General features: G+C 38.7%; 2 protein-coding genes and 1 long non-coding RNA gene across 3 annotated transcripts in view; 2 read left to right on the top strand and 1 right to left on the bottom strand.

The window, feature by feature from the left end:
- Window positions 1–6,829: 6,829 nt before the first annotated feature.
- Window positions 6,830–10,836, top strand: LOC110842756 (ATP-binding cassette sub-family B member 10, mitochondrial). Its single transcript, XM_022088557.2, has 18 exons — window positions 6,830–6,988; window positions 7,088–7,164; window positions 7,278–7,721; window positions 7,795–7,998; window positions 8,080–8,282; window positions 8,371–8,505; window positions 8,584–8,617; window positions 8,714–8,826; window positions 8,930–9,062; window positions 9,147–9,245; window positions 9,316–9,436; window positions 9,545–9,572; window positions 9,654–9,672; window positions 9,746–10,086; window positions 10,172–10,206; window positions 10,280–10,346; window positions 10,430–10,472; window positions 10,559–10,836. The coding sequence occupies exons 3-18, from the start codon at window positions 7,310–7,312 to the stop codon at window positions 10,675–10,677; spliced, it is 2,106 nt and encodes a 701-aa protein (XP_021944249.1). The 5' UTR covers window positions 6,830–6,988; window positions 7,088–7,164; window positions 7,278–7,309; the 3' UTR covers window positions 10,678–10,836.
- An 11,135-nt stretch (window positions 10,837–21,971) lies between these two features.
- Window positions 21,972–23,591, bottom strand: LOC118434403. Its single transcript, XR_004833983.1, has 3 exons — window positions 23,479–23,591; window positions 22,835–22,888; window positions 21,972–22,747 (listed from the first exon to the last, which is right to left on the bottom strand). It is a non-coding gene; the product is annotated as an uncharacterized LOC118434403 (long non-coding RNA).
- The window catches only part of LOC110843487 (potassium voltage-gated channel protein eag), a 76,094-nt gene continuing 71,869 nt past the window's right edge, over window positions 23,213–27,437 (top strand). The window contains exon 1 of the mRNA XM_035847841.1: window positions 23,213–25,523. Within this exon, the coding sequence (XP_035703734.1) occupies window positions 25,445–25,523 (79 nt within the window). The 5' untranslated portion in view covers window positions 23,213–25,444. The remainder of the gene's footprint in view (window positions 25,524–27,437) is intronic.

The raw sequence follows: 27,437 nt of genomic DNA, 5'->3' as shown, positions 1-27,437 counted from the left end.
ATGGGTGCTCGCCTTGGGCATTTTATTTCCTCACAGTAACGTGTTTCTTTGCATGTTGTACTTTCAGTAATGCCAAATAAAATACATAATGAAGCTCATTTTTGTACAAAAGTATGTACCCAAGTGACAATGTAAATTACAAATAAGTAACCAAAGTTCAAAAAAGTTATGTAATTACTAAAAAAAGAGTGACAAGCAATATACGCAAATATGTTGAATATTCCGGGGTATAAAACTGCATGCTTTCAATACTGTTCAAGATTTTGCGAGGAAGAGAAGACCTCCCGGGTCGTGTTAATAGAACTAAATGCAACGACTCATCATGGCTGGAGAGAAACTAATTTGACACAATTTAGATCTTTTCTGTACAGTACAGCATCTCATAAAACAATGTAATACTAAATTCGTGTCTGATTCTTATCGTAAGCTTATTATCATTGTTAGTTACGGGCGGACAGAGCGGAGGAGCGTTCGCTCACACTTGTGATCTTCAACCTGCTTAAACTAATTGAGTTAACCTCTCTTGTGTTGAAAAGCAAAGCAAAAAGTGAACTTGGTGCGATCACCATGTGCAAACCTTGCACATTAGAATTTTGTGTCCCCTATTCTAAGACATGTATAAAAATAAATCTAATAATATAACAATTTCGTCGGCCACCTCAATCGGTGGTCGACGAAACAGTTTCTCCAAGTCTCCGTTGTCGTTGAGGCTCATAATTTACTTTTCATAAGCCGACATTATTTGTAATGGAGTAGTGTTTGTTGAATGTGCATGATGAAGAGTAATAACTGTGGTGAATAAATTCAGAGGCATCTGAAACCCCTTCTTATCGAAATGACAACTGGAGGCAATTTACGTGGAATGCATACGCCGTGGTGGAAGGTAAAGAGTAGACAGCTCTGGTCTGAAAATATAAAATAGAGCATCGTAAACTATTCTGTCAAGAAATTCTAAACAAGGCAAAGTCTCGTGCCAGTCCGAGTTGTGAATTTTTCTTGCTCATATATGCTTTACATCCCCAGTTAAGAAGAGACGGGTGGAGTGAGCAGCTTGTACATACGTATGATCACCTACAACATGCGTACGGAGCGATGACTAATATGGAGAAAAGCAATACACTTTTCAGAGTGAGAGGAGAAGGAAAAGTCCCGAAATATCGTTATTACTTTGTGCAATGTGGCATTTATGTTTCTACAAAATACACATACTTTAATCGCCTGCTAACTAGCACTGTTGATTGTAATTTGCCAGTCCTGCTTAAAATAAACAACAAATATAATTCAGGAAAAGAGATGTATGAGGAAAGTCGTAACTCGTAATAATTGTATTGCTTTTCGTTTGCATGTGTTAATACACAAATGCATATGCATTTGACGATATTCAGTTACAAATCTGGGTGAATTAAATTGATACTAAGAATAAGGTTAGACAAACTTTGTGTCATTGTGTTTGATTTTTTTTACTTTGAATACTAAAGTTCTTTAGTGGTTTCCCTTAAATAAATTGAAGAGATGCATATTTTTCTCTGTTATTTTTTAAGTTTTATGCTAAACTTCATAAAAGTACATGTATATTTCTGGCTCTGAATTTGGATCACAAGTTTTCATGAAAGATAACGTCAATCAGTCAAACGATGAGGAGCAGGAATCAAAGGCGTATCACATCAAATGCAGCAGTTGAGCGTCATACTCACGGAGCGAGAGTGGGAGTCAGTCTGGTATACCGTGAATTACCGTGAAGGAGGCCAAAGGAGCTGGAATGTTAAATGTGGCAAAGTGAACAAACGACCATCATTTCCTCCCACTTCCACCAATCTTCCGGGCTTTCATGTCCCCAACCCGGGCGCCATCTAGGAACATGTGCTCCTATTTTGCTCTATTTTTCGCCTCACTTTCTCCGAACCTAGTCAAGTGTATCTGGGTTCTCGGAGAAATTAGCAAGAAATTTCTAATCTCATCTCAATGATTGCAAATTTGATTAAGATTCATAGAATCATTTCACTAAAACTTTGAGCTGAGCTGAGCAATATTTTTCAATGCTGAATTAACCCGTCATTCTTTATATATTTGTAACACTATGAGAATCTCAAAATTGCTCACTATGCAGGAAACGTTGGACACCGACACGCCATAAATAAGCTCATAGTGAAATCTATATATAGTTCTGCGTCTATGTATGCACACCTCGTGAGCTGTAGGAAAAAGTATTGGTTGTAATAAATGTTGCTCCATCGAGTATGTGTGGTGTACGTGGATATACGGATTGGTCGTACGTACGTACATACAACAGTGTCGGGTTAAACCGAAATCAATTATTCACCAGTATCGGTCGAATTTTCTCCTCTTGGAAAACACGGAAGAAAGTGTATCACTTTGATAGTGCAATAAAGGCCTTCATGTTCACTCACTCTTCATGGCATCTTGTCTACTTTCCCCTCTGTTTTATCACTCCCACACCCAAGCAAACACACGTAGCCATCACTCGACTCGCTTTCTCCGCCCACTCAGTCTCTCCATTCTTCCGTCCTTCTTTCTTTTTGAATATACAACCGCAGGTAAACCCCGAATAAAATGGATTAGTGTCGCTAATAATAATTCCCTCCGAGAGAGTGGCATAAACTGCAAGTGCTAAATTTATAAATTTTCGCCCGCCCTTGCTCCTTTGTTCGGGTTCTTCTAAATGACTACAGCATATCGTTATTAAATGTCCGTAAGAGGTGAATGCTGAAATATATTTATAGCACCGCAAATGGTCCAGTCAGAGGAGTGTCATAAGTATTTATAAACGTATTGGTTCTCGTTTCAATGTGCCGAACACGGCATGACGTTACAACTCACATGCCGTAACAAATTTCCGTAATAATTTGTTTTTCCTACTTGGTTATTACGACTCGGGATTCAAATGTATTCTACGCACAAAAACACATTTTCATTTCCATCCAACTCGATTCCATAATAATATATCACGAGTAATTCTCCATTCGGATGCCACGGATGATGTGGAAGAGAAATTTGGAAAGGTTGCCTGCAAAGTGCATGTGGAATCCGTTTCTCGTGTTTTCATTGCTGGCTTTGTTCGCCTTACGAGCCTGCCTTTTCATGCTTGCTTCACTTTCTTTTTATACACAGGGAACTTAATGTAATATCACTTTCACTTCCTGCTTTCTCCTCGCTCTCTCCCCAACACCCACAAAAATCTATGAAACTCTGTATCGTAAAATGAACCCGCTGCTTATTCTCTCACATGATTACTTTAGGAACAAAATGCAATCTTGTATACGAGTCAAGTTGTCAGAAGCTGTAAATTACAAAATGCTACTTGATTCCATCATCATGTATCCCAATTGAAACAACATGAGGATTGTGTGTTTGTAAATTATTCCTGTTCATGAGAGTAATTTATAGAGCAGAAACATGGGCCTGAGTGAGTGAGCAAATATATTGTGCACGAGACTAAATATGAGACAGTAAAATGGGAAGGCTGCATATGGATTCGAAACGTGAGATATAGTGCGAGTTGGACTTTCTCCTCGAGCCTTGGATGACACGAGGAGCAAAGAATATTTGTCTTCCAAGGCAGGAGCGACTTCTTTAGCACCAACTTTGCCGAGTGGTGGTGGATGTGGTGATGGTGGACGAGGAAAGCAGAGTCAGAGAGATGAAGTGAACTGCACTAAAGTGAAATATGTCTGTTTCTTGGTTCGTGCGGATCTGAATTTATTTTCTGACTGACTGGCACTCAAAGCAAAATTCTCCAGATTTGAAATTTCTTCCCCGACAACGTTATGCACAAGACGAGGGTGAGTCTCCAATCTTTCAAAGTTGTATAAAGGTGGCCACTTTGGCAAACTTTGGGAAAACTCATTTCGAGCTTAGTTCAAATTTTGTATAAAGCATTTTCTAGTAGAATATGAAAAGTTTTAGAACAAAGCAATAATTTGAATGTGAGGCTAAAGAAAAACATCATTGCCAAATAAATCAAACATGGCAATTTAGCTCCAGTAATAACAATAAGTAATTGAAAAAGGGATTTAAAATTCAGCAACCAGAATTTACTTAACGTTTTTATATTCGTTCATGAGGGAGTCATAAAACATTATCATGTCACGACGCCACTACGCCTTTCCGGTTTCATAGTACGGACTATACAGGAAATTGATATGTCCTGTTGTACCGTAGTTTATTCATTTACGATAGGTTTTCCTGCTATTATGTAAGGTCATTTTTTAAGCAGTACACAAAACTCATCTCACTGCACATATCTTTGCTAGCATTAAAAATTAATTCTCCGAGGGGTTATTATATTTATGATAACATGAATTTGCAGTACTCTTGTAATGGAAATTAAGAAAGTGGAAGTGCCATTTGTACATAGTTTGCCCACTTTTTAATTTCAAAATACATGGAATTTTATATGCCATTCAAATTCATAGTAAATTCTGTATTTCTAATTTGTCTGAATGTTTCCCAACAAGTAGGAAAGCAAGTTTTATCTTGCCTTTAATTTTGCGAGTACCAATTAATTTTTAATTTGGTTAAAAATTACATAACTTCAAAGATCCAGGAGGCATGCATAAGCTGCATACTGGGTTTCAAAGAGTGATAACCTGAGAATGATTTTGAGTCATCTCCTTATGTAATGAACAACATATCGACCCTTCCACTTACTAGCAATCTCCTCTCTGTCTGGCTGTTACATGGACTCGAGTAGCGGCCGTGGTGGGAGAACCAGTAGGGGAAAAGCATAACTGAGCTAGAACGCAGAATAAAATGCACAAGTTTCGACAGAGTTATATAACACCACCACCGCCGCCCAGACAGGCAACCAACAATAATAACCTCGGCTGCTTTCTACTGACTTTCTACTCTGTGAGTATAGCTGCGAGCACAGTCATCCAAAATGTAATCGCAGGACTTGAGCCGAGAATCTCAAATGTGTGCAGAAGAAGAAGAAGAAAGAACTTGCTTGGTCTAGCTGGCTCTTGATTCCCTTGAAACACGGCCTCCCATCGTCCAAAGTCTCATTGGCTTCAAAATGTCGACTTGTACAAGCATAACTCGAGACTTTCTGAACTTTAAGTCGTGAATCTCGTGGTTGTTTTTCAAGGGGAATGGACAAATTTTAACTTCCTCGGCCCTTCATGAACATTTCTTTATATGCAAACTTTCTCTTTATCGAGAAATCTTGTTTTCTCGAGTTGACATTTGCTCTAAACCAAAAAGATGGGTTGAGTGAGGTGGATAATTTTCTAGAGATGTGAGTAAATGATCACTACACTACAATACACAAGGAATCCGCCATGTCGTACATTTTTGAGACTTGTTCCTCCATTGCCTTTTAGAGGATATCCCCTAAACAACATTCTACCAGTTTCTCGATAGTACTTCTATCGAGAAACATTTTATGGCCAAGTATATTTTGCTTGCAAATGTGCATGATTATTTAGTGAGTACATATGTAGTTCATTTATATTATTTTTTACATTTTGACAATCGAAGTTTTATTTTTACGACAAGACAATATTTACTTTAACACAAACACATTAATAAAATATAAATTGCACTTATTGTTAGTTGGGTTGGGGAGTAGAGGAGTTGGTGGGCTGGGAGAACCTCTAATTAATTTGGGTAGGCGTCCCAGATCACCATTCGGCCCCTTACAAGGTTTTTGTAGGTAGATTGACCAATCATTTAAAATATAAAATTATTTATTTAGTAAATACATTGATTACAATCATGCATCCATAGCCTACATCTCACAATACAAAATATTGAATTTTATTTAAACTAGGCACAAAGTATTAATAAAACCATTATTATCTATTATACAATTTGTATACTTTATTATTCATAATATCAATAGTAATATTGATTATTGAAATCAAGTATAAAAGGTGGATATGTATGTACTTAAATTCCGCAAAATATGTATGTAATATGTGCCTAAAAAAACTGAAAATATGTACATAAAAAATGTTTTTCAATTTTCTTCTATATTCATGAAAATATAATTTTGGGGAAACCTTAATTTCTGAATGAAGAAAAATATTTCTATATAAAAAACCTACTCCAAGCAACTTTGCGGGGCCTTTTAAGATGGCATTAATATCATCTTGGTAGTTAACGGCAACACATTTGGGTGGAAAAGACCCCCACTGGCCAACTACTTGGCCGATCATGCCCATCTCCGAACTCATCCTTACTTTTGACCCGAAGATGAAGTGTGCAAAATTTCAAGTCGATAGCTTGTGTTTAAAGAGAGTTATCGTGCGCACAGACGGACGCACAGACGGACGGACAGACAGACATCGTGGTAAATCTATAAGGCCATCTTAAAAGGCCTAAAACTTCGAAATATACAGAAAAATATGTATATGTACGAAAACCCTAAAATATGTAAAATACGGAAAACTATGTTTGAATTTTTGCGATCGTACTTAGATGGGATATCAGTATACGAAGTTTTAATCTGATTAGGTATGAAAAATTTATAAAAACATACATATCCGCCGTCTGACTATAAAACCTTATATTACAGTATTCATTTTATAAATTTAGACAAAACTTTATAATAAAAGTTTTTTATGCATATTCAGTTGCGCATACATATGAATATTTATTTGGCCATTTCTCAATTGACCATACGGGTACATAGAATGATTACTGATATCTACGATGTTTCAAAAGCACGATCTTCAAGAGGAAATTAAAATCTGTCTCGTTTAGGGAAGTATTTCTCAAAGTTATCAAAGTGAAAGCAGCGTTCACATGTCAACCAAGGAGGAGAAATAGTCTCCATCTCTGCCCCACAATCTCAGCACTTTCACCCACAATCTGCCCGCGAATCGACTCTCCACTCGGCCTTCACTTTGCACTTTCTCTTCCTACCACATTCTACTCTTTCCATTATTTTGATTTTGTTATTAATGTCCTTCGCATAATTACTCGGTCTGCGGTTAGAGGCAAAGCTGTACAAATGTGAAATAGGGTAAATATTTAATATTGAGTAAAGGTTTAACTTGTTGTTTTTGAAGAGTTAATCAAAAAATTAAATCGAATGATGTAATTCTGTGCTGGTCTTTCACAGGAGGGTGAAAATCCTAGTACAATGGTCATCAAAATCTGATTTGATCTTGCTTATCGGCTTATCTCAACGAATGACTTGTAAGTTGGCACATATTTATCTTTTTAATGGTTTGGATTAAAATACGTGATAGAATCTTAGAAATTATTAGCGAACAGTTATAATGATGATTAATTATGTTGTGTTTATGTAGGGGACTTGTAGTGTCTTGGAGTATAAATAATCATGTGGATGTCCAATTTGAGTTGGACAAGATGGACCGGTTATCCTATTCGGATTGGACAACAATACCGAAGGTTAGCTTTAGTATTGACCAAGCCTTTAAGTGGAGGGCCGCCGGGGAGAGCAACATGGACTCTTAAAGCTTTTTTGAACGGCAAACACGGAGTTCCCGTACATCGCAGAAACGTCGCTGATGCAAAATTTCATGGCGGATTAAATAATACTGGAGGGGGTTACGTTTTAACGCAGTTTATAGTGGGAAAAAGAAAACTATTCACGTCAGCTTTAAAGCTGGTAGAATCTAACAATAATATTACAATTTCTGCTTCTAAAAATCTGGTGAAAAAGACCGTGCCCAAAAAAGAATTTGGACGACTGCTCTCTTTAGCAAAGAGTGAAAAATGGACGCTAACTGGTAATCTGCTATAATAGCCGTGCTAGAAAAAAACTAAGTCATTACAAGTAATTTTATAATTTCTGTTTATTAGGAGCCATTACACTGTTGCTGGTATCTAGTGTAGTCACAATGTCGATTCCCTTCTGCTTGGGAAAAGTTATAGACATAATTTATACTGGAGATAATCCTGAAACAACTAAAGATAACCTAAAAAAGGTTAGCCTGGCATTGCTGGGAGTTTTTTTGATTGGCGGGTTATGCAATTTTGGACGGACATACCTCATGCAATTGTCAGGTAATAATGTACTAATTGTGTATGACATTTACGGTCTGGTACGGTACGGTATGTAAAGTCTTTACATTTTAATTTTTCCAGGCCAAAGAATCACAAATAAAATGCGGACCAACGTGTTTTCCTCTATTCTAAAACAAGATATAGCATTTTTTGATAAAAACAAGACAGGAGAGCTCATCAATAGATTATCGGCAGACACATCCTTAGTTAGCCAATCTGTCACCATGAATATTTCGGACGGGCTACGTTCAACTTTTATGATAACGGCAGGTGTTGGAATGATGGTATGTAGAACATGTAATGTGTATGCCATACTGCTCTGCCCTTATGGTTCCTATTTAGTACGGACTCAATAGTTTTTTATGTGCATAGATCTACGTCTCCCCCAAATTGGCAATTGTGGGATTAAGTATTGTCCCACCAGTAGCAGGTATGGCGATTATGTACGGAAGATATGTCAGGAACATTACAAAAAAAGTGCAAGATAGTTTAGCAACCGCCACTCAGGTTAGTGAAGTTTAATTCTCCCCGAATTCAGAACAAATCGAGCGAGTTAGTGTAAATGTTGCTTTTAAATCCACATAGGTTGCTGAGGAGAGAATATCCAATATCCGAACAGGTATACATAATATTTTTTATCTATAGTTTATTCAGTGTGAATTATCTACTTCTATGTATGGTAGATGTCTTAAATAAGTATTTTTAAACTCAACAGTTCGAGCGTTTAGCCAAGAAGGGCTTGAAAACCGAATTTATGAAAATCGAATAACCGAATTAATGCAACTGGCATACAAAGAAGCGCTAGCGAAAGGAATTTTTTTCGGAATGGTAAGAAAAGATTATGTTGTATCATTGTATTATTTGTTATGTTAGATTAATTTAACAAGTGTCTCAATCATCTCTAATTTTTGAACGGTTTCCCATTTTCTAGACCGGACTGAGTGGAAATTTCATAATTTTATCAGTTCTCTACTACGGTGGAGCAATGGTCAGCGATCACACCATCACTGTTGGTGCCTTATCTGCGTTTCTGTTATATGCTGCCTACACTGGAGTTGCATTAGGTCTTTGATTTATTTATTACACCATTTAAATAGAAATAATTCTTAAATAAATATTATGTACAATAAATTAAATAATTCTTTTAGGGGGACTAAGCTCTTTCTATTCCGAAATGATGAAGGGTTTGGGTGCTTCAACTCGACTCTGGGAATTAATTGACCGACAGCCTTCCATTCCTTTATCAGGTAATTTTCAAATATTATAAAACATTAATACCACTTAAACTCAATAACATTTTCTTGTTTTGAATTTTAGGAGGAATAGTAATGAAGGAATTAGAAGGAAATATTAAATTTACGAACGTGTCGTTTGCATATCAAACCAGAGCTGACGCCCCGATATTCTCCAACGTGAATCTGAGCATTCCTGCAGGCTCGTAAGCTATTATTTTATTAATCTGCACATTATGCAACAAGAAATGACACGGACTTATAGCAGATTTTTATTTATGTAAGTTAATTCATAAACATACATATCATTGCAGTATACTAGCAATCGTGGGAGCTAGCGGTGTAAGCAAAACAATTACAGCTTAAAATGCATTCGTAGTAATGTTTTTAAATTATACTAATTGCAATGTTGTATGTTTACAGTCTGGGAAATCCACGTTAGGTTTGTAGAGATTTAACGTAATACTCCAGAGTTGTGAATTAGTTTGAATAATTGCAAAGCTTTTTATTATCAGGATCTCTACTTCTTCGGTATTATGATCCAACTTCAGGAGTTATAAGTATTGACGGGACAAATATTTCTGATCTGGATCCCCATTTTCTGAGGCAACAAATCGGAACTGTGTCGCAGGAGCCGATACTTTTTTCTTGCTCAATTAGAGATAATATTTTATATGGGGCTATGCATCCCGAAGAAGTGTCTGAAGAAAGGATTCATGAAGTTGCCCAAGAAGCAAACGCCCTGGATTTTATTTTGAAGTTTCCTCAAAAGTTTGATACAGTAGTCGGTGAGAGAGGCATTATGCTGAGCGGAGGACAGCGGCAAAGAATTGCTATTGCACGGGCGTTAATTAAGGTAATTTTTAGGAAAGCAGAAATCCGAGATCTGTGGTTCTTTCCAGTCACTGATTTATTGTCCCATATTTTGTTTTGAATTGCAGAACCCTCGAATTCTCCTCTTTGATGAAGCAACTAGGTGAGTAACACTAACAAATAACATATGTTGCCTATTCTAACAATATAATTTTTCTGCTTGTTGTTGCTTACAGTGCCTTGGACGCATCGAGTGAGCATTTAGTTCAGGAAGCGTTGGAACGTGTTGCCAAAAATCGGACTGTAAGTTATCGTATACTTAATATATGCACATAATTATTAAGCAATTGACGTAAAATAAATCTAAAAATATATTATGTACATAGGTCATTTCTATAGCACATAGGCTTTCAACGATCCGGAATGCAGGTATTTTCCATCTTGAGCTCAATCTCAAAACTATCACGTTCGGTACACAAGAAGATATTTGTACAAGTCTTTGTCTTTCTTCGTAGATAATATTGCCGTTCTGAGCGAGGGAAAATTTGTTGAAGTTGGTGCTTACGAGGATTTAATGACCATTGAAAATGGAATGTTTCGAAAACTAGTAGAAAGGCAAACAATCCAACAGTAGTAGCTCTCCGGTAATGTATGTAGCTTTATTCTCGTAGCAGTGCTCAGATATTTATTCCATTTTAAATACCAAAGAAAGATTTACAACCTATGCAGTTATGTATACATAAATTTTATTTTCAAGAGAGTCAATAAATGGTTCATAATTGTTTACAATTGACGACGTTATGGATTATTTTTTACATGAGCATTGCAGTAAGACCTTGACATAGTCATCAATGCAAACAAGTACGTTGGTTTTACCTTATTGACGAAGATATATCGTGTTTCGCACAGCCGAGGAGAGAAAAGATTGATTGATGCATCCCGTCATACACACTTCGCAGTCGGAGGCATTTCTCTAGTCTACATTTCTCCACTTGGTCACCATTAGTTTTGGCCTGGCACAAGCAAGTTTATGGCCCAAATTCTAAATGGCTGACGTATCAAACAGTCTCACTCGCAGGTCAGGTCATGCAAATCCAAACATGAAATATTACAAGTTTGGCCAATGGGCATATCTCCGACCCCATTTCTCACTTTTACATGATTTGCATTGCTGACTTTCCCTTATCAAGAGTTCCAAATCTCCGACTGGTTATTTCCGAAATGACTTGGTTTACTACACATATATTTCCGCATTGGTGTCGTATTATACACTTTATGCCGACATGCAACAGCTAAACACTCATTTATGTACGTACAAAAGGGCAAATTGAACTTTTGACATTCAAAACACTTAATGAATACAGCAAACTGGTTAACGACGACTGGAGGGAAGTGTGCCACGGAATAAAGTAGTTTTCTAACCTAACTAATTAACCGACTATCACTATAGTCATGCAAATGTGTGCATGCATCCAATTGTTTATAATAAACCGTACGACATCCATGTTATTTAATTTATAACGCTGATGAAAACCCTGTATAAACACTCTCTCAAGTCCTCGTGTATAGTAAGTACGCATGTACTTCCGATTTCTGCGGTTGAAACTTTGACATTTCATGCGACTTTCACTTTTATTTAATCCTTGTACGTGCATGTACATAGTTTCATCTTCATCTTGCCATAATTTCAAATATTTAAAGTAAACTTTCATATCATTGCAATCTCGCATTATTTCAAAATTTTGGAAAACGAGAATTCGCTTCATCTCTTAAAGTTATGTCTTGAAAAACTGTTGTTCCAAAGATAAGAAAAGTCTCACCGTCAAAAGTTTTATGTTTGGCTTCCAACAATCAGACAAAATAAACTTACCAATTCAAACGGTTGAGCACATCCCTTCAAAGAAGATTCTATTTTATGTATTTTAGTTTACCTAAAAACTTGTGGATGTGTTGAACAGACAAAGCGAAGAAACCACCTCAAACTCAAATACAACTGAACGCTTTCAGGGAAAAAAACTTTTTTTTTGTCATACTCGCAATCATATTGTCGTCTCGGTGGAGGTGATTTTTGTACTTTTTAACATTGCCTTTCAAAGTAAATTCAAAGGTCATTTTCGTCAGTGATTTCGTCCCGACTTTGAAATCTGATCATTATAAAATCTACTTTCGCAATTACTTACATTGCAAAAGAGGCCTTTGCAAGACCCTTTTTAAGCATTATGCTCAATATTATGCAAAGATTCTGTGATGTGGTGATACTATTGATAACATCATCGCTCACGGAGAAAGCAAATCAACAAGAGATCAGCAAGTGCCCAACTTTCTCGGAAACCAAACCCCTCTGGCCTATGTGGCTCCACGTTCTTCTCCTCACGCAGCCGGGGTATACGTATTACGTACGTGAATTGAGAGGCGAGTAACAAGCCATCCCGTCTCAGAGTCGAAGGGCTTCCTTCCGTTTTCTCCGTTTCTTGGTCGTTAATGTCGAGCCTATGCAGTCTTGCTGGAGGAGTTCTCATACAGTCATTCCACCTGAATGAATTCAATCGAGTCCCCAACTCTAGCGTAAATAAAGTGATCTTAAAACATTCTCAACTCGGTTCTCAACATCCTACACACTTGCCATTTCAACTTTACACCAGTGCGACTCACCCCAATCGATGGTGATTCCTCAAAGAATGATAAAATATATACATCTTTTTTCGCATGCATGACTGGCCACTGTTCCCAGATAGTTGTATGCCTGTGGATGGAACGGACTTGCCAAAAGAGGCTGCCTATACGATGTATGCATGCAACTTGGTTGTGATTTGGAACTGGAAAAACTGGCTGAATTTCAAAACTAAACAATGGAATTGAACTTGTCGATCATCTCGTTGCGAGCGAAGCTGGGATCTTGTTTAAACACGACGACGACGTGGGTTAAAGCCGCAAACTAACCAATCGCAAGAGGGATGGTTGGTTGGAGATAGATGTTTTTGAAACATGCCAATTAGTGACAGATCTGAGATCAAACCTTCACTCATGCCTCACCTGAGCTCGGTAATGCTTGTGGTTTTCTTTCACTCGAGGGAAGTATATGATTTTGATATCCTGATGTACGTATGATATATGAACATGTTTGACATGCAAGGCAAACAAACGATGCCGTTTAGATACCGTGTTTGAAATTCGCGACTAGGTTTCCGTCTCTAAGTGAAAGGACGGAAGGAGAAATGGTGTACAATAGTGCGCACATTTCCTATGTTATTACTTTAGGGTTAGTTGCCAATGCAAAATATTTACTCTGCTGGTATGATGATCCTATGAAACACAATCTTTACACGAACAGCTCGATGTAAGAGGGCTTTCACCGCTAATGTAAAGCCTACACCCTTGCTGCGGCTGCTGGGCTTGCGACATATACAGGTTTTTAGCGGTATGTATTAACTTTCCCCCTCACTTTCTCTCTACATTTGGCCACTCACAGGATTGCACAAGACTATTACCACCCCATATGCATATGTATCTATTTAGTATCTGGATCAAGGTGAAGTTTCACTCTTCATTAAGCTTTCCTCATGCTGATTGTCTGCTTATAATAATCAATCCACCTCGTGGCGTGATTCTCTTGATTAAATACGTGTACGCTTATTTGTGAATTTCATTCTACTGGAGAGGGAAAAGTGAGCGAGGGAGCGAGTGGTGCACAAAAGCCAGGGTGGAATTAGTGATGCGGTGAAAATACAGAGACAATCTGCATTAGTGGAGGAGAACCAGGCTGAAACTATTTTGGCCACATGAGAACAAACAACTGTGGCATCGAGTGAAAGTTTTTAGATGATGAGGAGGAGCAGAGATACCTGCGAGAAAGTGGGTTTGCCCCCATTCGTCAAACTGCGTCACGCATATGCACACACACAAAGGAGCGGACCTAGCATAAGCAGCACCAAGCGTACGTACGTACGTACCAAGTGGAGACTAGGCAGACGGAGGCAAGTGCGTAGGGAGGAGGATTGGGGGGAGAGGAGAAAGTTGGAACGAGGTCTATATATAGCCTCGAATTGAGTACACGAAGGGAATTATGAAGGTCCACAGCCTATTTTTAGCCACCAACAAAGTAGGTCGCACACATATAGAATAAATTCTTGATCCTGAACGAATGGATGGCATACACACTTGATCGACATTATTTTATTCACATTTTTATCATCCTGTATTCTCAAGATCAGGAAAATTGATTTACTCGCTCAGTGACGCAAATGATTGAGATTTTGGGAAAAGAAAATTGTATTTATTTGAATTTCACTCGAGTGGTGACGAGTGAAATTCGCAACTGGCGGAGTGGCTTCCTTAAAAGCGATGTGCTTCATGTATCTCGAGAGTATCCACATGCTTTTCATGTGGGAAAATAAAATAGGACAGGTGCATATGTAACTTAATGAGTTCAAAATTGCTTGTAGGGTGCTTTCCCTTCTTGTGACTTCAATTATTCTCTTCTATTTTTACTCGCTCATTTTGCTGCACTAGTGAGTATCCAATCAGAATCAATCATGTTCGTAATTACAATCTTTGTGCAAGTTGGAACAACTTTTCGCAATTATCTGCTCACTTTCTCCTCGTGAACGGGAGACATTATAATTTGCTGACGAATAAAGATCATCATAAGTATCTTAGGTGAACCAGTATTACGAAGAAAACAATGAATTACATAAACTAGATACAAGAACACATCTGTCCTTATGTAAATATGTATCCATTTTGGTTACGTATGCTCGTTCGGCATCTGTGCCACGAAGATCTACTAGATCGGTCGTTATACACCTGGAATTGGGTGCGAACTCTTGCAACCATAATCCGATTATGAATTTGATTATAATAAGTTTTTAACCCGAGCCAGGCCTTACGGAACCGTCATGTCTGTGAACAGAGTAGAGGCAAAACGGCTGAACCGATTGACTTGAAATTTTTACCTTATGGATATTAAGCAAAGTTAGGAAACTAGTTCGAACATGGGCGAAATTGGTCAAGTAATTGACCGGTGGGGGTTACCAAAGTGGATGCAGCATTATACACCAAAATTTTACAATTATCATAGAAAGGTTGCTAATAATGGCTCATAATGGATTAATATGAATTTAAATCGAGAACATTTTCGTCTGGGGGGCCCTATCTGGGTAGCCCATGCCGAGTTGTTGTCTTCAGCTGAAATTTGTATGGAGGCTAAAAATTACTTCTTCGTAGTAAATACAGCTTTAAAGTCCAAGATTTCCTAAAAAGAGCTAACCCCACTGGCCCTGGTGGTAATGGGGGATTTGGAAATACTTAAAAAACTTGGTGTCAAATAATACAAAATATGTAAGAAACATTTGGTCATTCTCATCACAGGGGTGGTAATTGTAGGAGCCTGGTCAATTCGGAAAAAATTAGAAATTGAGTGTGTCCTTGTCTCGGGCTGCGCACTGGAGGTTGCTTACAGACATTGGAAGAAAGACTTTAGTAATTGGTTTGTAGTTCATGTCATCATCATGCCATACTCCCAATCTGACTTTTGATTGGTTGAAATTTTTAATTGTTGCGGTAATATTTTTGATTGGCCTATCAAAAACTCGAATTAGCATGACATGACATGAACTATAAACCGAGCTTTAGTCTTAACTTTTGTTGTTTAAATGCTCTCTCAAAAAGTCGTTTCGGGTTTTGTTCTACCACATATCTAACTTTCGCCCCTCGTAAAGTTGGATAGCATATGTATTGGTACTTGGTAGTACACATACATGTACACATCTCAATCCCAACAATCAGTTCACAGCAAAGTATATACGCAATTATCAAAATCATTAAAATTCGTCAGGGTCGGAACGTGTTGTGTTACTGTCAGTTCGATACATAAAATCATTCATGTGAAGGATTGACAAGGGCTGCAGATGTAGTTGGACTGTACCAAAGAAACATACATGCACATAAGTACGTACATTGTACACGTGTGAACAATGTCAAGAGAAAGTTGCATAACTACTTACCAACGCTACCATAGATAGTAGATCTAAAATGTTCATCTGTAGACTAAAAAATAACAGGGATATTGTTACCAAAATTGCAAAAATAAACTGATACTTAATTCAAGATTAATTACCGTGAGGTATATGAAAGATTTGAGACGTTAGAACAAGAAAAACAATCCAAAGCTAATCGTTGACGAGATAAGCTTACCGCAGTAAAGACAGTGGAAAACTTTTACCCTAAAATAATTTAAAAAAACAAAATTACCTAATTATCATTAAATCACCTGAATATTTTTTTAATGCTTTCGGGTTCAAGGATACATTACAGGGATGCAACAACTTGAAAGAAACAACCAGTGGACGAAATATATATCCGAAACCAGGAAAACAGTGACCACGTAGGAAAAAACTACTGTTCGTATTGCAATTATAGATTTCAACCCGAACCAAATATCTAAAGTATCCAAAAGCGTCCTCATCTTCATGCAGGAATCTATAATGTATTTAGATATACATATTATGTATGTACGTGCATTCGTATGTGACTAGGTTCCGAGTGCCGCTCAGTCATGGAAGAAAGAATCGATCGTTTTTTTATATCCTGAATAATGTAAAAAATCCAAAAAGTAGGAAACAAGCCAATTTCACAAATGTATTGAAGTGGTTCTTCTTTTTCGAGAAATCTAAGCATCTTACATACATCTTATTTTTCCTTTTTGTAAACCCCATTCAATTTAAAGTGAAACAGAGCCTAGAGATTTGTAACAAGCAGCGGAATAATGTACACACATCTGCTTCTCTTATATAATCATACACCTACATATGTACATCCTTACATATAATAAGAGCCTAATACCCGTGTTGTACGTAAATGGGGAGTTGGAGTGGATTGATCTGAAAATATATATCGAGTTAGATATATGTAACTAGCAAACATTCATCCGAGGCCCGAAAATAAGTCCAAAGTTGATGGAATGTAACCCAAGCCATTAAACCAACATCAAGTTGCGAATCTACAAGTACTTGAAAACATATGAAATTCGTATTTCCCGATTCTGTGTTCGTGTTCTTATCTTATTTATCGACTACCTGTCCGCCTGCCTGCGGATTGCACAAAGTTTGTCGAGATGTACGCCATGCTACGATAAACTTCCCTCAGCTATAATCTCACGTACGATTGGATTGGATACTTTTGATGAGAGAAATCGCCCTGAGCCCAACGGCCACGTCGACCAACAACTAACCTGCTTGGGGGCTCTGGAAATATTAATTTCGTTGGATTGGAAAGGTGTGCTGGGAGCAGAGGGGAATCTTACTCCGAGCGGATCCAGCCTTCTTTAGATTTAATTGAACTTTCACTCGAATTGAGAATTTCTAACGTCTGAAGTTCAAGAAGCACGCGTACCAAAAATTGCTATTTGATTTACATTTGAGTGCTGACGATGAAAATGTCATTCATCCGCTACACAAATAAATGCTCATGAAAACATCCATACGAACCTAACACTTTGACAAATTACGTATGCCTCACTTGCTACACAAGCAGACTCAAGGGGTACAGGATGCAATTAGATGCGGCATTTGTTGTGAGGTTTGCTTTGATTCGACGACTTTGACTTTTCCTCCTTTCGCGAAAGCATCAACACATTGGTGACTGGCAGACAGGAGAATCTCTCAGATATTCCAACTCTTAAATGTTGAACCTTCGAGACTTTGTCGTAGAAATGCTTTGAATTATTCGAAACCTGAATCCAGTTCGGCTTTTGGACGTTTCCTTCTTCCACCAAATGTACATATACTCTAAAACTCGACTTGGAACTGTGTGCAGCCCACTTTCTCTCCCAAAAAGCAAGCTCTTCCAAGTGTTTGAAGTTCTCTCGTTTCACTTTTCTCAAAAGGCATTACACTGTTGCTCCTTTGCTCGCTCACTCACTAACTCACTCGCATCACATCTTTCCTCCCCAAATCGCCCTACATAGGCCGGAAGGAGGTGGGTTGGAATTTTAGATGGTGAGGAGGAGGAGGTGGGATTGGGGAGACGTAGTTGGCTTTCAATTCAAAAAGGAAGGATAATGGGAAATACAACGCCACTGCTGAGCATTCCTGGACCGGTTGAGCCTTCAGGTGAGGTTCCAAATTATCGAACGACTGTAGTCAAATGCATTAAGGATATTACTCCCATCAGCTACAAAAGAAATACGTGCAGGGAGCTTGATTCTGACTCTGAGAATCTATCTGCCAGTCAGAATATAAGGCACGGCTGCTGCTTTGTGGGATTGGATTAGATTTAAAGTTTTCACTCTAAAGCGGAAAGTGGGTGAGAGAAAGACAGCAGCAGTCAGACAAACGTCTAAATATTCAGGACCTGTTCATCTACATGTTCTTTAGGTCGGTCTCCTTGCCTCTAAATAAATTTCTGCACGGGCGAGAGTTAAGATCTCTCTCTCGCTGAATGCCTATTATGACGAGGCAGTTAGTTGGTCTTATAACTGCTGCAATATTATATACCACCAAGCATAACAACAATCACGGTAAATGCCTACTTTCACTTTCTTCTCTCTATGCACTATACATGTATTATCTACTCTGTTATACCTACGCAGCTAGCAAAAGTTTTGCCTGGATGGAGAACCTTTTGCATTTTTTACACGGTATCTAAAGTTAACAGAGCCTGTCTTTTCTGCGAACAGTTGTTGGGCGAAAAGTTCCAACTTCATCGTTGCCCCTGATGATGCGGAAGAGGAGATCGTAGAGTATATTCGGCCACGCATGAAGCTGTTGAGGTGACTTTTAGTTTTAAATTCACTTTGTTGTAAGTATTTTACATGGTCCATGTTTCCGTATTCTTTACTTGATGGACATACACGCAAGGGAATAAATTTCTCCTTCTTCTCTCCGAGGACCTACTTCACTTTCTCTTATTGAACAATGGAACGAAAATGGACAACCCCAAAATTCTTGTCTCATGTGACTCTGTGATTTCCACTTTCTTAATTCCACAATTATCTGTATCTGCAACATTCGGCAAAATAAATGACGAGAGTTCGCCAGGCAGGGAAAAAATGTCTTGTTCTGTGATGAGCAAGTTAAAATCTTCAGTAATCTTTTATAATTTTCGAAATCGCATGCGTAAAAATTAGCTACCTTTTTTTACTGCTTTATTACACTCAAAATTTTACACTTACAATGTCGACTACGTATTAGTACATGCTGTATTAAATAGTAAGTCATTGAGTAAAATATGCATGTGTCTCATTCGATAACCTCTCAAATAACAGGAACAAAATTTGCATCCAGTTCTATCTGGATTGTGTACTTGTATCAAATACTTAGACCCCATTAAGCCATTAAGAGTTCTGGTGAAAGAATATGCCTTGGAATTAATTTACCCGTGGCTCACATTTATTCCTCTGACTTCACACTTATATAAAGTAATGCTAAGGATTAGTAATGTAAAATATTTGTATTGGCCTTGAATTTAAAGTATTCCACGCTTTTAGTCCATAAGATGCGCACTGTGAATGAACCGCAAGAGCAAATGTGGCCATGCTAAATGATTGAATGATAACTATGCGAATTCAAACTGCCCTGAAATAAAATTCGCAACACAAGCGTGTTCCTGGATTGCATGTCCAAACCCATTTTCCCCTTATTATTTTAGGCTTCCCCCACACATATGCGTGGTAACTTTTGCAAAACAACCCTGGCCTGTTTTGTTCTCCTTTTCCATGTATGTTGTCCTTTTAAAATGCATGGTGTGTAGTTTTTTGCAGCCTCAAACAAAACAACGCCAACAACTTTCCCGTCTTTCGACTCGTAGTCGCTATGTTTGCCAACCCATTGACATTCGCTAGTGGTGAGTTGGAGTGGACTCTTATATTTTGCAAAGGTTGGCAAAGTGTTCATGCAAAAAAATCGATGGCATTGATTGATACTCAATAATCGTCTGCATTTTGGATAGACCAACACTCGTCTCATTCAAATGCTGCAACCCGTGCATGTACAACCCACTTAATGACACTGACAAAGGATCCCAACCCATATAACCTGGCGTCTTGGGTATGTCAACAACTTGGGTGTCCGTCTAGGCTGAATCTTCTTCTTTCTTTTTAATATAAATTCCAATGCTTTCATAAACATTGTCATCGTGAATTATGTCTCCAAGTTTTCAGCATAATTTTGCAAGCCATGGCCTAATTTTAGTATAATTTATGTGCAATGATTCTTCCATTTTTTTAAGTTTCGTTATGTTTGGAAATCTCATTGTATGATTTATTTTGAATGTAATAATAAAGGGTTGCAATTCCATGAAATTTATTTAAAAACAAAAAAAGTTTAATGACAATGCATGCTATTTATGCATATCAAGGTTATTAAATCAAGCCCCCTTTAATCTCCATCTTGCCTCCTCCCACAATGGAAACAATGCATATGAAATACACAACAGGAAGGGAGTCGTGGGTGTAAAGAGGGATCGTTGAAATGAAAAGGAAACAAAAAAGTGGTATTTTTTATTGCAGGAGTTGGAACGGAGAGGAAATTTCTGCAGAGAGATGTTGCTTTAGGCCGGAGACGAGAGACAATGGGCGAGGAGTCCAAGTCCGTCTATAACACAATACGACAGAAAGAATAAAACTGGGCGACTTTCGCAAATAAATGCAATGGAGAAAGCAATGAGACGACGACTGGAGAGAGTCCTGGGTAAGTAAGGGAAAAGAGCGCAGGTCAACCTTTTAAGGTCCTCCGACCAATACAACCAGCTGGGTTTGTAGTCAATTTCATATATATTTCGCACTGCAAAGATCCCTTCCTTCCTTCCTTGGTCGTCTTCCATAACACAACTTACTCGCAGACTTGTACAAGACTGGGACTGACTGAGGAGTAGGCACTCACAGTTTCAACCATTGAGCAGTACAAATGTGTGTGTGTGGTAGACATTGGCTGCTGAACTATGTACGTTACGTAGCCGTAGTGAAAGCAGGAGCTGGATGAGATCTTGAAACAGCAGAGGAAGCACGGTGCCGGGAAAGCATGGGCTCCAGAATGATGTTCCACGGCTACTGCAGAAGTCGTAGTAGTCGTCGTGGCAGAGGGAGGGATGGCTGGAGAAAGGTATTTCTATGTATACTACGTTGATACGTACTCTTCCGTGGTCTCCTCGGTGCACATTATGTATGATGGCGTGCAATGTGGAGCAGGGCAAAGAAGGGGAATTCGCTCTCAGCATTCTAAAGCGAGACCGGATAGGATCCGTCCAACTACTATTTCGCTTCTCATGTCATAACTGCTTTCCCTGGCTCTGGTGGTCGTGGTGGTGGTGGTGCTGCTAGTGGTGATGCACGGAAAAGGAAACTTTCCCAAGTTTCACAACCCTTTCTCAATCTCATCCTTGCTCACTCAGTCTCGTTCCAACCGTGGGACACTGGGGTTACCCAAATCGCCAAATTCTCACTCGATCGTGGAGAACAAACGCCGCCGTTTAAAAATACGTTACAGAGCTACATTCACATTAACAAACTCTACTCAGTCGCTCCACTTGAGCCGAAAGACAATCCTTGTGTACACCAATCTGTACCAAAGGACTGGTTAGGTTTGGAAAAAAAGGAGTGAAAGCTGTTGCCCCATTTTGTCACTCGTGTGACCAGTCTGCCGCACCAATCGTGTAGCCGACGCAATATCTCTATGTGCGGTGTTTGTCGTTTGTCAAATTAAAAGACGTGCTGATAATCAAAGCAATCCGTCTCCCTCTTTCAAAGCAAGTTTGTCTCGTTTTACACTTTTCTGCACAAAGCACAAAAAAGTTTACAGTAGAAACACACTAACGACGGCAACTAACTACTTACTCGTTCGAGGAGGGAAATTTTTCTACCAGTAATCAATTTAATACTAATATGCAAGTGATTTTCTCACATTATTGTTTCTGAAATATTTCGATTGGCTTTATTGTTAATATTCAAATTAAGGACAAATATCGGAAATTCACCAGAATATAGAAAATTTATATAAGCGACATGGCTAAGCTACACGACAAAGAAGCCACTGCACCAAAAATGTCCTTATCCTGGATCAATTAAAACACAGCCAAAACTTAAAACAATATTTGTTTTTGGCTTGGGCCAATTTGATTGAAACTCGAGAATCCGACCGAGGAGCAGAAATATTCTTTTTTCTCTCGAGCTCCTTCTTCTTCTTCTCATTTCACTGGCATATCAAATAAGTGTCGTAACGTTGAGTGTGCTGTCGTGCTGGCAATAGGAAAGCATCGAAGGCTTTTGTTAGAATTGATATATTATCTACTCGTTGTGATATATTTACGTCCTTGGCATTAGCCACCAGCATTTTCACAACCATGCAACGGGCTCCTCGATTTTTTGCAAGAAAAGTGTAGTAAGTAGTAGATTCGTTTTCCAATTGTCAAGAATGATGACGATCTCATGCGAATGACGTGGGAGTATGCAGCATATTCAGCACTGTGACAATGCTGTCTAGCCGAATACATAATCTTGCAGCATTCAATCGATAATACTTTGGTTTGGATATCATTCCTGATATTTTGCATCGATTCATTATTCCAGCCATCATTACAGCATAGGGTATTTGGCAGTATAGGTTATTTGGCAGTATAAATAATTGAAGACACCATTTTCCATAACACTTCCATTCTCCGGGATCTTGGTGTAAATGACTTGAACGTGGAAGCGTGGTTTACTTGATTTCCCCCTAAAAGTGAAACCAGTTGTTTTAATGTTTTAAATAAATTGCCAAAAATGTAATGTGATTTTAGCTAGAAAATGACCGTTCAAGTACTTTTTTGGTCCTATTTAGGCAGTGTCAAACGGAATAAACAGCATGTCAGCCAGCCTGAAATAAACATTCCAAACGGAATTTAGGATTTATGACAGAACTCAGTGAACACGACATTTCTTTGACTTTCAACTTTGCTGAATATTTGAATGGGAAAGTCAATCATTTATTATTGTCAAAATCAATTTCCATTCCCACCATGTCAATGTCACTCTTCTTATTTGCTGTGTGATAAAAGCAGAAGAAGGAAAAATAAACTGCGCAACCAGCAAACAATTCTACTTTGATCTAATTTTCAAGCATTTTTTTTTCGTTTTTTTTTTGGTTTCAACAAGATTTACAAATTCCATGAGAGAATATTTTTTTTTATTGCAGGAAACACATTTGTACTCGAGTGTCACACCAAGCTCTTAACCCACAACCGCTGTTGTGAGACAGAATTGTAGAGAAAGCTGGGAAATAAGTGTGTGCGTACACAAGTACATGTATATCTACATGCATAAGTGAGTGAAATTATATTCCGGGTTGATTTCCGTACACCACGAGAATTTTCCTTTCATCACAAAGCGTTCAAAGAAGTGAACTAAATTTCCGCTATTATTATGATCTTAAAGAAGAATACACATCATCATTATAATGACACTTACGGGCAAGACCACTCTAACTGCCAACAGCATCTACTTCAAAGTGGTGTCTCAAATGTTGGAAGAAATAATGCAAGCAACTCTTGTGACAAAGGAAAACATGAACCCAGCCAAATAAAATGGAATACCACGATCACGGATGACACAATTTATTCTCATGATGACCGACATCAAGAAGTCGTACCAAGAAGAAATTGAATCACTCTGCTGCTGCTGCTCTTTGTTTCTTGTCTCAATTTTCCTCCAATTTATTGCAACAAAGAAAACGCCACAGTCACAGTGTCACCACTCCACATACCACGACGACAACTACTTCTGCTCCTCCTCCTCGTTGGTTCATCAGCTTCCGTTCTTGGCAAGTGTGATGCCACAAGCGGGCCCACCAACTGTCACAACAACTAACACCTCACCTTCACTGAACCTCACTTGATATCATTGCAATCCTAATCTCCGCTGACAATCTTATCATGCACAAGTCCCCCTCTGAACAATTTTCTGGACAATGTATGTTTACTTGTAGGATTGTATTCTTTGGGATTTAATACAAATTGAGATTCAAAAAGTCTTCGCTCCATCCAGTTTGAGATAAGAATGTTTGTTCGAGGTGCTCGTCGTCCAGCAGAAAAATGCAACCATCTTGAGCTCATCAAGTTCCACTAATTAATTAGATTTCGCGAGAACCCACCACCAAAATTATTACGACATTCCAGTGTTGTGCTGAGATGAGAGGAGCGCAGGGGAGATCAATTTCTCTCAAACCATAATTAAGTGGTGCTCAGTAGAATATCAATCACATAGGCGAAGAAAGCTCGCCAGCGACAGCATCAACAAATTCATACACTTGAATGCTTGTTGTCGTCGTCTTACGGGCTAACCGATCAACAAACCTCGTCTTCTACTTGTTCCTCCAGACATTCCGTGTTTAAGCAGTTTGTCACTTTAGCAAATGACACCACGGCCACGTCTCAACAACAGCAGTGTGGCAGTGTGCTGTCCCAAATACGATTAATAATTCAACACCCTAATAATCTGCGTATTGATTTTCGCTTGTGGTTTACCAAAGAAAAGTGAGGAAATGCATGGATGGTTTGTGGTCGGGTTCTCTAAATAAGAAGTAAACTGTCAAATGTAAACCCCTGGAAACAGCAACCCACCGCACTCACCAGCAACCACAGTTTCTGAATGGCGTGACAACATAGAGTTGTATTACACACTTTCCTCTCTCATCCTCCTACTAGAGAGAAGCAGGCTCTTGATATTAATACAGCAGTAGTGGATGGATAACTTTGCCCATTTACCGAAATGATGAAAAAGTGTCTCGCCAGAATGGACAGTGGGGTATTTCATAAAAGACTTCGTGGCAGGACTCGAATGCTTTTTAGCGATTGTCATTTCCACTCATAATAATGATACCAATGCCAGCGCATCCAACTCTCAATCTCCTCCTTGATACTGCTCAGCAGTCCTCTCGCTTCTGCAAAATTATTGACAAACTTTCATCAAGACATTATGCAGCAGTGAAAATGTGCTAAGTAAAAATACGGACTTTGAACAAACTCAAAAACTTTGAATTTTGATTGTTGGATAAATTCTACCCCCTTCTCATACGTACTCAGATATCATAGTCGACATTTTGACAGTGCAGAATAATTATAGATCTGTAGATTAGTGCAGTTGTAGTTGTTTCTTGTACGGAGAAAGTGATTTCTGCTCTCTCATTACTGCAGGGTTTGTTTCAACTGCGTAAAATCCGTTGAAGGTGAATGATTAGCTATTTAACTGACAATGATGATAATGCAAATAATCACTGGGAGGATAAAGTGAGGGGGTTTTATTTTTATTAGCACAGTGTAATTTCTCCGATCCCTGCGCAACACATCAAAAAGGCAATCACAAGCCTTGCAACACAAGGTTGGAAGAAATTAGCAACTGCCTCTTTACTGTCAGCAAGTAATAAATTGCAGCAACCATGCCGGGTGGAAGACGGGGCTTAGTTGCTCCACAAAACACGTTTTTGGAAAACGTTATCCGGCGTTACAGTTCTCAACGTAAGTATTTTTTTTCTCATTTCATAGTCGGAAATTTTGAAGCCTGTCACCGACACATCATCCACCACGAAAGAAAAAAAACCCTGGGCAAGAGAATTTCTTTCCCAGATAACACCTTTGTTTATGTGGAATCCGCATCATACTTGGACCATTTGTTATTATTAATTCAGTCGACGGCGGTCACACCACAGACAGATAGTTGCTCGTTTGCATGTCAAGTGTCAAGATCGTGTCAAGCGTGAATGGGCGGAAATCTCAACAGAGTTTCCCCAAAAAGAAAGATTTATTTATTGATTTATGTTTTAAGAGACTTTGTGTACCCATCTTGGGTGTTATTTCTATGCTAAAAATGCAAACCATGTAATATATCACTCAACCACGAAAATAATTCAAACTAGAAACCCGGTCTTGTTGAAGTTCCTTTGGTCTTACAACCTACAAAATCTTAGGAGAAGCCACAAGAAAGAAAGTGCAAAGTAAGAAGAATATAAAATCCATCACTGCACAATATAATAAAATTCCTGGAACCTTTCTCTTCCCGTTGAAAGAACAAGCGTGTGGGTAATAGCGTATACACGGATATAGTCAGCTCCTCGTCGCGTCCGTGGGTGATTGTACCCGACTGCATTTATCGAGGAGAGATAGATATAGTATACGGCTGACTGGGGATACAAGGGAGGCCACGGTGTGTTGAGATAATATTAAAATTCTGGATGAGGCGAGTCGTTTTTACTTTTTCTTTGATACTTTCACTTCACAAAGACCTTTGGCTGACATGGCTGGCAGGCTGCATTTGCAGTCCCCAGAAAACTGGCTTCGCAGCATCAACAACATCTAAAGAAAGAAAGAATATGTTAAGTCTGATTTCGCCACCACCACGAGTTTTGCCCGAATTCTACTACGTGAGATACCGTAATATGTAATAATGCAGAAGGGAAACTGATGGGTGGGAGAGTTTGCCAGAGTGAGTGCATGCATTATGTATATTAATATTATCGTACTTAACCACGAAGACCACCTCAGTCACATAAGAAAACAAAAACAAAAGCAACACATGCAGACGGCTGTGTTCCAGCCAATTTCACCACCACACTAGCCTCGGATTTTGCAATACCTGTGAACCCTTGTTTTTGCCCGAAGGGAGGACGAGAGGAGAAAATGATGCGGTCTCCTCTCTTAAATAACAATCCCTCGCCATGCATCCGCGAGAGAGAGAGAGGGAGAAGATAAGTACTAATCCATATTCAGCGTCAGATCTGGGATAAAATTCTAGCCAAAGCCAACGTAGAATTCTCCGGAAGAATTTAAGCATTTCCAAGTTCCTTCCTCCTGTTTATAAATAGTTGATCATTCCGCTGCTTGTTGTTGGCTTTTAGCTTCGGAGACTTGGTTGTGAAAGGAATAATCTGAGGAACAAAACAGATTCCTCCTCCTCCTCCTCCTGAGGTAAAAGGAGCGCGTTTAATCAAAATAGAGAAGAGAAAGTTCCGAGTGGGAGCGAGCAGCATGGTCCCATTGAGATTATCGGAAAGTAATTTTACTTCTTGGTTTCCTGCTACATGCCAACAAAATTACATTTCCAAGGTGGTTACACATACCTACGGAAAATTTGGGTGGGACGAGGTTCTTTTTGGAAAAGATCCGAGTCTGGCCGACCCCACTCACTTTCTCATCTTGGCGTTTGACTCAGTACAGCATTTATTATGTATGAGTGCATGAGATTGTACTTTCAGCTCACTCAGCCGTGTTTTCAACCTAGTCGATCCTCCTCTGTTGGCTCACCCGCGTAATTTTGTATTGGAATTCAGATATGATGATAAATTGGCATTGTCAGCAGACCTGGTGGACTTACACCAGCAGAGTTCGCTGTGTGAGAAGTAGAAATGGATTACTCGGCTACTTGTTGACGCATCC

Source organism: Folsomia candida, unplaced genomic scaffold (assembly GCF_002217175.1).
Source record: "Folsomia candida strain VU population unplaced genomic scaffold, ASM221717v1 Fcan01_Sc002, whole genome shotgun sequence".
NCBI classification, from domain to species: domain Eukaryota; kingdom Metazoa; phylum Arthropoda; class Collembola; order Entomobryomorpha; family Isotomidae; genus Folsomia; species Folsomia candida.
The sequence above is the reverse complement of the archived record's forward strand: the minus strand, read 5'-3'. Positions and strand labels throughout refer to the sequence as shown.

Coding starts and splice junctions, on each gene's coding strand:
- LOC110842756 (XM_022088557.2), top strand. CDS start 7,310: ATGTGGATGTCCAATTTGAGTTGGACAAGATGGACCGGTTATCCTATT. Junction 8,283..8,370: donor CGGCAGGTGTTGGAATGATG/GTATGTAGAACA, acceptor TTATGTGCATAG/ATCTACGTCTCCCCCAAATT. Junction 10,207..10,279: donor CTCTTTGATGAAGCAACTAG/GTGAGTAACACT, acceptor TGTTGCTTACAG/TGCCTTGGACGCATCGAGTG.